Below are 11483 nucleotides of genomic sequence, written 5' to 3' on the forward strand. Positions count from 1 at the left end.
TCCTCAAAAGATTCCAGAAGGAAACATATTTTCCTTTTAAGACTTCCCTTCTGATTTGGTCAGCTTTATTTTCTGCATCTTTGGCCTTTTTCACTATTGCATGGATTTTCTCTGTCACCGACATCACCAGCTCAGCTCCTTCTCCCTGTGTCAGTGCTCCCCCCATAAGGAATACCCCTGAATGTCCATCCTCCACCCAGATCACCCTCACCACCCCCATGTTTCCAGAGAAACTGTATCATTTCCAAATTGCTGCAAATGCTTCTGACGTTTAGATACATGTGATGACTGAACTTTTAAAGTTGTTTAGACATCTCAGCACTTTTAGTTTGTACTGTAGACTTTAATGTCTTAAAGGAAGAAATTATCAGTTTTCCTTGAAAGTTGACCAGAGATGTTTTTTTTCTTCTATTTTTGCCTTTGCACCTCTCTCCATCCATCATTTCCCTCCCTCCCAACCACACCTCTCCCCTACATTAGCACAGAAGTCACTTGGAACAGAGCAGCAAGTGATTCACTTGTCAGTTAGTAGAATAAAAATTGACCTTGTTTTACCCTTTCTTGCATCTCATTTTGAATGCCGATAGGTTTGGCTGACATCATTGGAGTTTGGCAATACTATCCACAGTCAATGTCAAAACCTTCCAGACAAGGCAGACATGGGCAAAAACAGCTGTAGCTGACCCCAGCGACATGGGTTGACACTGAAGCGCACGTGAATAAGCTGACATGCGGACATCCTTGTCTGTATTCATTCCCAGGTTGTAGCATGGTCAGCATTTATTGCCCATTCATTGAAAAGGTGGTGGTGATGAGCCACCTTCTGAACTGTGCTTTGGAGTGAGTTACTACAGTGTTAGTTCTCTGAGCATCTGTGAAGTTGACTGTGACAAATGCAAGCACTTTAGAAGCATTATTCTTGGAAGAATGAAAACCAGCTCCTAAAGGTGAAGTGCAGAAGACAGTGGTTTTCAACTTTTCTTTCCACTCGCATACCAATTTAAGTAATGTCTTCCTCATCACAGAGCACCTATGGCATCCAATGTCTTAAGATATAGGATCAGAAATAGGCTATTCAGCCCATCGAGTCTGCCCTTCCATTGAATCATGAGCTGATCCATTTTCCCACTCAGCCCACAGTCTTCTTTCCATAACCTTTGATACCCTGGCTAATCAAGAACCTGTGGCGACATGCCACTAGGCAGGCGAACCAGCCCTGCTTCTAATCCACGCGGCGGGGCAGCCGGCCAAAATGGTGCCGTCGGGGGGGGTTTTCCCTTTTTCTCAGCACCGGGCTCAGAAGCCCACGCTGGAGGACCACGTGACGCCCGAGTGACGTCAGGGCCACCCAGCGCGTTTCTCAGCCAGGTCTGGGCTGGGAGTATAAGTCCAGCCCGGCAGCCAGCAATAAACCAATTTTCTGCTTACTGAGCTCAACCCGTCTGGTTGTGTGTTCTTTCAGTAGCAGTGTAGCTGTTATTACAAACCTATCGATCTCTGCCTGAAATATACCCAATGACCTTCACAACCGCCTGTGGCAACAAATTCCACAGATTCACCACCTTCTGGCTGAAGAAATCCTCCTTATTATCTGTTCTAAGCAGACACCCTTCTCTCCTAAAGTTATGCCCTCTTCTTCTAGTCTCTCCCACCGTGGGAAAACCTTTCTACATCGACTTTGTCCATGCCTTTCACCATTAGAAATGTTTCAATGAGATCCCCCTCATTCTCCTAAATTCCAGTGAGAACAGGCTAAGAGCTGTCAAATGCTGCTCATATGATAACCCTTTAATTTCCTGAATCATCCTAGTGAATCTCCTTTGAACCCTCTCCAATGTCAGCACATCTTTTCTTAAATGAGGAGCCTAAAACTGCTGACAATACTCTAAGTGAGGTCTCACCAGTGCCTTGTAAAGCCTCAACATCACATCCCTGCTCTTATATTCTATTCCTCTTGAAATGAATGCCAGCATTGTATTTGCCTTCTTCACCACCGACTCACCCTGCAAGTTTACCTTCAGGCTATCCTGCATGAGGTCTCCCAGGTCCCTTTGCATCAGGATAGTCTCAATTTTCTCCCCATTTAAAAAATTATCTGCCTGTTTATTTTTTTCTACCAAAGTGCATGACTGTACACTTTCTGATATTTTATTACATTTACCAGTGAAGTGGGGGGGGGGGGGGTTGTATATGGTAGGCGACTAACTTACAGCAATGCTCAGTTAAAGAGCTGGATCTGATCAGGAACACGAGCATCTCCATTCAATTAGCTCTAAATTAATCACAGTCATAACTCACCTTTCAGTTCACCTACTGTGATCATTTTGATCTGTTTGATCTTTGTGGTACTTTGCTAAGTGCTACCTCATTAATCATTCCCATTGCATGCAGATTGCGGCAGGGATGGCCTACATTGAGAGAATGAATTACATTCACCGAGATCTAAGGGCTGCCAACATACTCGTTGGAGAAAATCTTGTGTGCAAGATAGCAGACTTTGGATTAGCAAGACTCATTGAAGACAATGAGTACACAGCCCGGCAAGGTAAGGTGTTCACCCAGCCCGGCTTTGTGTGTGTTCTTGATCTTCAATAATGCATACACTACCATATATACTTGTGCAATTGTCAAAATTATTGGGCCATAAAAGGAGAGGGGGGGGTCGACTTTTACATGGGTCAAACTTTTGACCTTGGTAAGTCATTCAAGGTCAATGACCTGTGTCATTCAAGGCTTTGGGGCTCGGATGCCCAGGACTGGATGATGAGTCCACATTCGGGGTTTTGGGAGCTCGGATGGGTGGGCGGCCAGGGCAAGGATCTGTGGTTGGGAGCTTGCATTGGTGGGACCAGGTGGTGAGTCCACGTTCAAGGCAATGGGAGCTCAGATGGACCGGTGGCTGGGGCAAGGATCCGCATTCGGGAGTTCGAATGGGCGGGCAATCAGGGCCAAAAATAGTGGGGGGGTGGGGTTGACTTTAACATGGGTCATAAAAGGTGGGAAGGGGGAGTCAACTATTACACAGTATCGACAATTACAGTAATTCTAAAGCAATATTTTGCCAAATTTTACCTAAGCTTGTGGCCATTTTGTACTTTAGTTCTCTGACGATTTCACCGAATATTTGCTACACCTCTACTGCAGCATCCAGGGGCAACGTTCTTTGGAACAAGGAATGGGAGTTGGTGGAAGTGAAAGGCTTGTGACCAAACTTGCACATCAGTAAATGCACTTGAGTGGTCGTCCACACAGCAAGCGGAACCCACTGGATGGGTTTCGCCCAGACCATGGAATGTGCCACATGAGGACCTGGAGTCAAGGGTTGGCCACTCACCAAATCTGGGCCCAGTCAACCAACTGGAACTCCACTAATGTGGGGGTTTTTGTTGGAATCTCATTGCAGGATGTAGTGGAGGAACCTTATGTGATAAGAGTGCAGCTGATAGATTCACAGAATCCCCCACATTCTTATCGAATGGTCACATCCTGACCAACGGTGCTGAGCCCAGCCTGTAATTCGTCTGTAGGTCTTCAGAAGTACTGCTTGCGTTTTCTGAAATGAGGCCACTCAGTGGTGCAACTGGGAGAGTTGGCACCTCACAGTCCAGGGACTCAGTTGAATCTGCACTTCAGCGCTGGCTGTGAGGAGTTTGCCTGTGACCGCAGGGGCTTCCCCTGGATGCTTTGGATTTCTCCCACTTCCCAAAGATGTGCAGGTTAGTTGGTTCAATGGGTGCTGGAAATTACTCCTGGTTTGGGAGAACCTGGGTGAAGCTGTTTGGAAAACAATGGCAGTGCTGCCGCTGGTGTGAACCCGAGGAGAGCAGAGACACCGTGGTGCTCCGAAGGGTTCAACCATCTAATGCAGATGGCCCTGCACAGAGTAGATGTAGAAAGGTGCTGAGTGCAAAAAGGCTACTTGATGAAGGGCCTCAGATGCTGAGGGCTTCCTAACCGTGTCGGAGGTTTGGATCTGGAGCTTGGGTTTCCGATGGATCGAAAAGGGGTTTCTGGGGCTGCAGAGGCTGCGGGAGCACTGGAGGCAAATCAGCATACACTCAGTGACTCTGAAGGGACTCTCTTCTGCTTCTCTTTCTCTCTTATTGTAAGGGGCGCCGGGCAACACTAATGGTGACTCTTTGTCTGCCTTATGGCAGGCGGAATATAATTTTGTGTAATATGACATGTTTTGTGCTATTACATGACAATAAAGGAATCTTGAATATTAGGAGAATAAAAGAAGTATGGTTGATGTTGAATAGTCAGTGCAGACAGGCTGGGCCAACGTGCCTGTGTCCACGATGTTATGACTCTATTAGTAGTTCCAGCACATGTTAAGTCCCAACATGGGAATTCAAGGTGTCCGGGTGACACCAGTGATAAGGAATTCAGAAATAAAAATGCAAAACACTGGAAAAACCTGCATCCCAGGCACAAAATGTGGAACCACAAACACTACAGCACAAAAACAGGCCCTGCGGCCCATCTAGTCCCTGCTGGACTAATAGTCAGGCCGAGGGGCCCTTTTTCTGTGCTGTAGTGTTTGCAGAAGAGGAAAGGGTGAATGTTTTAGACCCTTTGAGGAAGGAATTCAGGACCCCCCCCACCAGTTGCTCAGTGAGAACCTGTGTGGAGAAGGACATTGAGCTCAACACCTACTCAGGCTCTTGCAGTCCAGGGATCTGCCCCTTCTTGCTCCCATTTTCTGCTATGAAATTCTCTTCAAGCAGAGGAAGTATTGCCAAGAGCCCAGATGCTTAATGAGAACCCCCCCCCCAAAAAAAAAAGTATTTTTAATTTACAAAAGGCAGTGAAGTAGCTAAAATTTTAACTTGTGATTTGTCAGGGCAGAAATATTTTGATGCTTAATTTAGCAAGTCAGGGACCAACATATTGCATTGTTGAAAATCAATTTCCGTCACCTCATGTTGAGCTGTTTGGTGAATTATTGACTTAATTACTTCTTTCATATCAGTTCCCTGAGCAAGATAAACTTTAGTGAGGCAAATTATTTGGTACCCAGCACCCAGACTGTTTCATGTTACAGAAACTATAACAACCCATGTTCCTGGTTGATGATAATGAGTTTATTGCTGTATGCTTAAATACAATGTACCCGCACTCTGGAATTCTAGCTTGCTGCTGCCTAACAGAGTCATAAGTTCAGAGCCACACAGCGTGGAAACAGGCTCTTCGGCCCAATCTGCCCTTGCTGACCATAATTTCCCACCCACACTAATCCCACCTGCCTGCATTTGGCCCGCATTTCTCTAAAGCAGCCATTCTCAACATGAGCCCTACGTACCCACCCCCTTCCCCCCAACCCCCAAACCCACCCCCCCAGGGGGGAAGCCACAGCACATTTAAGTAAAAGCCTTGTTTTCTTTTCACCTGATGTAACATGATTTTTTTAATGTTTCTTATGTCATCGGTAGGAGAGAAGTACAAAAAAACCCAAAACTTGACTGTTTCACAGGGAAGGGGGGCCCCCCATAAACTTAGAGAAGAGTCCTGGGGTTGGGGGCATTGCCGAAAAAAGGTTGAGAACCCATTCTATTGAGGTATATCTTTTTTCTTAAGCTTTGCAGTAGACCCTGACTCAACCCCCTCCTTCAGCAGCCCATTCCATATACTCACCCCACACTGTGTAATAAAGTTTTTCTCAGGTTCTTGTTAAATCTTTCCGCCCCCCCCGCTTCACCTAAATCTACATACATCCTTTGTTACAGATTCCCCAACTCTGGGAGCTTTGCCTCGGCATCCTCACGGGTGATAGGAGAGGTCCCAGAGGACTGGAGAGTAATTGATGTTGTATGTTGTTCAAGAAGGGAAAAAGGATAATCTGGGAAATTACAGGCCAGTGAACTTCATAACAGTGGTAGGGAAACTATTGGGAAGGATACTTAGGGATAAGATGTAACACATTTGGAAAGTCATGGTCAGATAAGGGACAGTTAATGTGGCTTTGTGGGAGTCAGGTCAAATCTTACCAATTTTGATTATTTTTTTGATGAAGTGACAAAGTTTGGTGAAGTAGTGGACAACATAGAGAGCCAATTAAGATACAACACGATATAGATCAGTGCTCAAAATGGGCAGAGAAATGGCAGATGGAATTTAATCAGGACAACTGTGAGGTTTGGGGGGGATGGGTAAAATATAAGGGGAAACATAAATAGTTAATGGCAGGGCTCTTGGGGGGTGTGGGGGGGGGGTGTGCTTCATATCCATAGCTCACTGAAAGTGGTAAAGAAGGTGTGCAGCATGCTTTCACTGAGCACAAAAGTGAGGGAGTCATGTTGCAGTTATGTAGAAGTTTGGTTCTACCACACTTGGAACTGAGCTGTTCTGCTCACCCCATTACAAGAAGAATGTGGAGCCTTCAGAAAGGGGACAGTAGAGGTTCACCAGGATCTTGTTCGGAGTATGAATTTTGGGGAGAGGTTGGACAAAAAAGAGTTGTTTTCTCCAGCGTGTACGAAGCTGGGAGGAGAACAGATCGAGGTTTATAATATAATGAGAGGCTTTGCTTGGTTGGGCAGTTCGAATCTTTTCCCAGAGCAAAAGTATCACACACTCCAGGAAGTGGATTTAAGATGAGGGGAAGGAAGTTTAAGAAAATGTGTGGGGCAAACACTTTGTAGAGAGATGGTGGGTGCCTGGAACAATCTGTCAGGTGTAGTGATATGGGCATGTACAATAGTAATGTTTAAGAGGCCATGAATATGCAGGGGGTGGAAAGATATCTACCAGATGGAAGCAGTGGACGTTTAGTTTGATTTGGGCATTATGTTCAGTGAAACTCATGGGCTGACGGGCCTGTTCCTGATTTGCACTATATAGATGTTCCTCTGGCAGCATTTTCCTGATAAGGACCCTCCCTCTGAGTGAAAGGTTTGCCCTCAGGCCCTTCTTAAATCTCCCTTCAGACCTTGAATCATATACATGAGAGAAAAGGCCATGACCATTCACTTTACCCCCTTTATTGTATACATCTGTAAGGCCACCTGTCAGCCTTGACGCAGCAGGGAATAAAGCCTCAGCCTATCCGTTCCCTCCCTAACACTGGCCCTCAGTAACATTCACAGGATCACAGTGCAGTACAGTGCTCAGCCCACCCAGTCTGCACGACCATCAAGCCCATCTGTATGAATCCCACTTACCAGCATGAATTCCTTATCCCTCTGTGCCCTGCGCTTTCAAATACCCGTCCATGCTTCTCTCAAACCTCATTTCTGCTCCTGATGCCGCCAACTCCTCTGTAGCTCAGTACAGAGACCATTCTTGCAACCCTTCTGCAACCTGACAGAGTTGAAGAGCCAAGTGTTATGTTCACTCTTTCTCCGGCGCCACTGTGCCCTCTCTGGACAGGACCAGACTGCGTTACTTCTCCTGCGGATAACTCCAGCCATCTTTGAAACAAGTCGCTGAACATGGTCGCATGACCAGTGCAGTCTTACAGATCAGAGGGGCATGTAAATCCAAATCAAATTGACATAACGTGTTTCATTCTGCTTCCCATACAGGAGCCAAGTTTCCCATCAAATGGACGGCACCTGAAGCTGCCCTTTATGGAAAGTTCACAATCAAGTCTGATGTGTGGTCGTTTGGAATCCTCCTGACAGAGTTGGTCACCAAGGGAAGGGTTCCATACCCAGGTAAGAACAACAGTGCATATCCACCGGCCTACAAAACTCAGGCAATTGGTCTTCTCTATGATATTCTCACATTTCACTGTCTGCTGCACTAACGTTGGTCCTGAACAACAGGAAACAGCGGCTACCTCTTGTTGCCTGAAACCCAGATCTCTAGGGGTGTCTGTGTGGAGTCTGCACACTCTCCCTGTGACTGCATGGGTTTCTCCCAGAGAGAGGGAGATGGTGGGAAAGAGAGAGGTAGAAAGATAATGAATCACGTGGGCTTTTATTTTCATATTGGGGCAGAATAGTTAGTGAAACACTATTACAGCAACAGTTACCTGTGTTCGTATCTGGTGATGTCTGTAAGGAGTTATATGTTCTCTCCGTATCTGCATGTTTCCTCCAAGGGCTCTAGTTTCCTCCAAAATGTACTGGGCATTGTAGGTTAATTAAGGTATTAGGGGCAGCACGGGCTCTTGGGCTGGAGAGCCCTTTACCGTGCTGTACGTCTACAGTTCAAAATTTAGGTATTTATCAAGATTATTTTTACATGAAGCTCAATGCAGTGATAGAGGTTGTTTTGTGAGCACACCAGTTAAACAGTTCCTATGTAGTGCAACAAGTAGTCATAGTGCAAGTTCAGAGTTAAGGAGAGCAGTCAGTTGGTACTGAGCCAATTCTGGAGACTGATAACAGTGGGAAAGAAACTGTCCTGCATTTAGGCGCTGTGTGATCTCACACTGGTGAATCTTCTTCCTGATGGCAGGGCAGTGAAGGGAGTGTGGCCAAGGTGGGATGGGTCTTTTAACACATTGGCTGCTTTTCTAAGGCATCGGGAAGTATGGATGGAGTTGATGGAGGTAAGGGGTTGGAGTATGAGCTCTTTTCACAACCCTCTGCAGTTTCTGGGGCATAGCAGTTCCTGCCCCACAGTGTGATGCACCCTGACAGGATGCTTTCCATGGTTTTCAAATGGTTTTGTGTTACCTGCCTCTTTTAGGAATGAATAATCGTGAAGTTTTGGAGCAGGTGGAGCGAGGCTATCGGATGCCATGTCCAAACGCGTGCCCAGCCTCTCTTCATGAACTCATGATACAGTGCTGGAAAAAGGATCCAGAGGAGAGGCACACCTTTGAGTACTTACAGTCCTTCTTGGAAGACTACTTCACGGCTACTGAACCCCAGTACCAGCCTGGAGAGAACCTGTAACTGGCGGGGAGGTTAGAACATTCCTTCACCAATGTCGAATTACATCTCCAACCATGTGATCAAGCTGTCCACAGGATGATGGAGAGTTAGCTTTAATGGGACTACAGCTGAAACCTTGACAAAATCCATCAGAAGTGTGAAAATTGACAAGAAGCCAGCCATCTCCCCATGTACAGTAGATTCATGGCAAATGTAGAAGGCAGCAAAATGATTGCATTGGGAGGAGAGTGATTAGGGGTTGGAGTGAATATGACTGAAATTTACTGATGCTATTGAACAGTATTGGGGCTAAACAATGAGATAGAGAGCAACTGGATCTGAACGCAGAGCAGGTCCAGTGTCCCAGCCTGCCTTCGTTTCTTGGATCGTCGCTTCCCGGAAGGCACACTTCTACCATGAAGGAGCATTGACTGATCTGCGATGCTTATTTAACAACGTCACATCGGACCATACTAAAATGGCTGTTTTCTTTCTAGTTAATATTTCACTGAGCTTTTGTATTTGATTTCGCCATATTCCAGATGTATTTTACGTTCTTCTTTGTACAATTTTGTAGCCCCCGGGGAAAAAAGAGATCCATTTAAAACGGCTACTTTTTAATGCAGAATGCAGCAATGTAAAGCCAATTTGTCGAGTTTAATCACTGAATAACCTGTACTTTGGTTGTGAATGCAGTCCAATATTTTGTGAATCCAAGTGGTGGGAATGGAGAAGGAACAAGAGTGAGTAATTTACAAGATAATGTGATGCCTCACTGTTTGTGTCTCTGCAACTAAAAGGTACATGTTCCTGCTCCAAAATATGGGCATATTGTAAAGAAACTGTGCCAGGGAGGACATCAAAAACGAAGCTTCATTTAATCACCATCAGATGGAAGACTACCCTTGTTCCATGGCATTAACAGTGGACTATGGTGTGTGGGAAAATTCAGCTCACCCACACCCAGTGAGAAGGCCAGGGCTCCTCTGCCATGGTGATGGGTTGTGGCCAACAAGACTTCCATTTTCGTCAAGCGCTACTTTTGACACCAGACTGGTATCTTTCCAACTCCCATTGCTGACCAAACTTTGGCCATGCCAAAGGCAGCATTGGTGGGCTGATATCCAGGGTAGCTCTGAAATCAATGAACGTGACTTATTCCACCATGGGAACTGTGTCCGACAGTTCTTCACTGATGAAGATAAGACTTTGCTTGGGACACAAGAGAAGTTTGAGGATCAGGATCAGTCCAAACCTCAGCAGTGCTTTGGAGCAAATGCAAAAAGAGAAACAAGGAACTGCATTTTTTACAGAAGTTTTAATTTTGCATTATTTAAATACTTTATTCACTCACCTAACATGATCCCTGTTGCCAGTCTGATTATTTTCTCACTGTTACTTGTGCCAAAATTAAGTTTCTGCTTGCTTTGTCTAAAACCTGCATTATTCCTTCGCATGTCTCAGAGTAGAACATTGTTTTAGTGGGTTTGCTTACCTGAACAGGGCTTTATAGCTTTTGTTGCACATTATGTAAATTTGTTGTTTGATGTGTTCACAGTTGACCAAAATACAGCAAAATAAAATGGAATTCAAGTTACTTTTCCAGTTAGTCTCAACAACCAGGGTCCAATGTAAAGTGGACATTTTTTTTCTGTCTTTTCTTTTTCTCTGCTAAATGTCATGACTCTTGCAAAATGCAATTTTACACTTTCGTGATTCCTGTCGTACATATGGAACACTCCCCCTTCAGATCCACTTGGAGCACAAGGGCAGGCTTCTTATGAGAGTGGCCCTATTGCACCCCAGTTACAGCAGGAAGATATCAGCCCAATGTACATGGTTGGGTTGCAGTGACCCTGCCGGATGGGAGCCCAAGCTGACAGCTCTCTATAGGTAAGTGTGCTGCAGATTTAAGCAGCCCTTGGTAACGTGGGTCATACTGAGTGATGGACACTGGCACACTCCTTGTGGACGTGACCAATCGGTACCCAGCAATTGAAGGGGCATGAAGTAAATACACAAAGCTGGAGAAACTCAGCAGGTCAAACAGTGTATTTTATAAAGCAAATATAAAGGTATATAATCAACATTTTGGGCTTGAGCCCTTCATCAAGGTGTGAGCAAAATGTCAGCAGGTATCTGAACAAAATGATGGGTGGGGGGTGCAAAGGGGGGAGAAGCACAGTCCCATAGGCAGAAGGTAATAGGTGGATAAGGGAGGGAGGGCACGGCAGCAAGCAGGGGGAAGGGTATGGCTCTGAGAATAGAGAGGGAAAGTGGTGAGCTGAAGGAAAGAAGCCAAAGGGAAATGGAAGGGAGGGAGATTGGAGAGTTGGCTAGCAGAAACCAGTGAAGTCAATGTTAATGCCTTCTGGTTGGAGGGTGCCCAGGCAGAAAATCAAGTGTTGTTCCTCTAATTTACAAGTGGTATTAGTGGGACAGTACATGAGATCATGGACGAGCATGTGAGTGGGGCGCAGAATTGAAATGGTTAGCCACTGGGAGATCCCTGTCACTGGTATGGGCAGAGTGAGGGTGCTCAGCAAAGCAACCTCCCTGTCTGCATCCAATCTCTCCATTGTAGAGAGGGTCACAACGGGAGCACCGGATGTAGCAGGTGACTCCCGCAGATACACAAGCGAAATGTTGCTTCAC

The 11483-nt window shown here is 45.7% G+C and overlaps 1 protein-coding gene across 8 annotated transcripts in view; it reads left to right on the top strand.

Annotated features, from left to right (window-relative positions):
* LOC138741282 (proto-oncogene tyrosine-protein kinase Yrk-like) overlaps positions 1-10425 on the top strand; it is a 215016-nt gene extending 204591 nt beyond the window's left edge. For all 8 annotated transcript variants that reach the window (XM_069895103.1, XM_069895101.1, XM_069895097.1 and 5 more), the window contains 3 exons: positions 2392-2545; positions 7527-7658; positions 8641-10425. In XM_069895103.1, coding sequence (XP_069751204.1) covers positions 2392-2545; positions 7527-7658; positions 8641-8849 — 495 coding nt within the window. In that variant the 3' untranslated portion in view covers positions 8850-10425. The remainder of the gene's footprint in view (positions 1-2391; positions 2546-7526; positions 7659-8640) is intronic.
* Positions 10426-11483: the final 1058 nt, after the last annotated feature.

The sequence above is a fragment of the Narcine bancroftii genome, chromosome 8, assembly GCF_036971445.1.
Source record: "Narcine bancroftii isolate sNarBan1 chromosome 8, sNarBan1.hap1, whole genome shotgun sequence".
NCBI lineage: Eukaryota > Metazoa > Chordata > Chondrichthyes > Torpediniformes > Narcinidae > Narcine > Narcine bancroftii.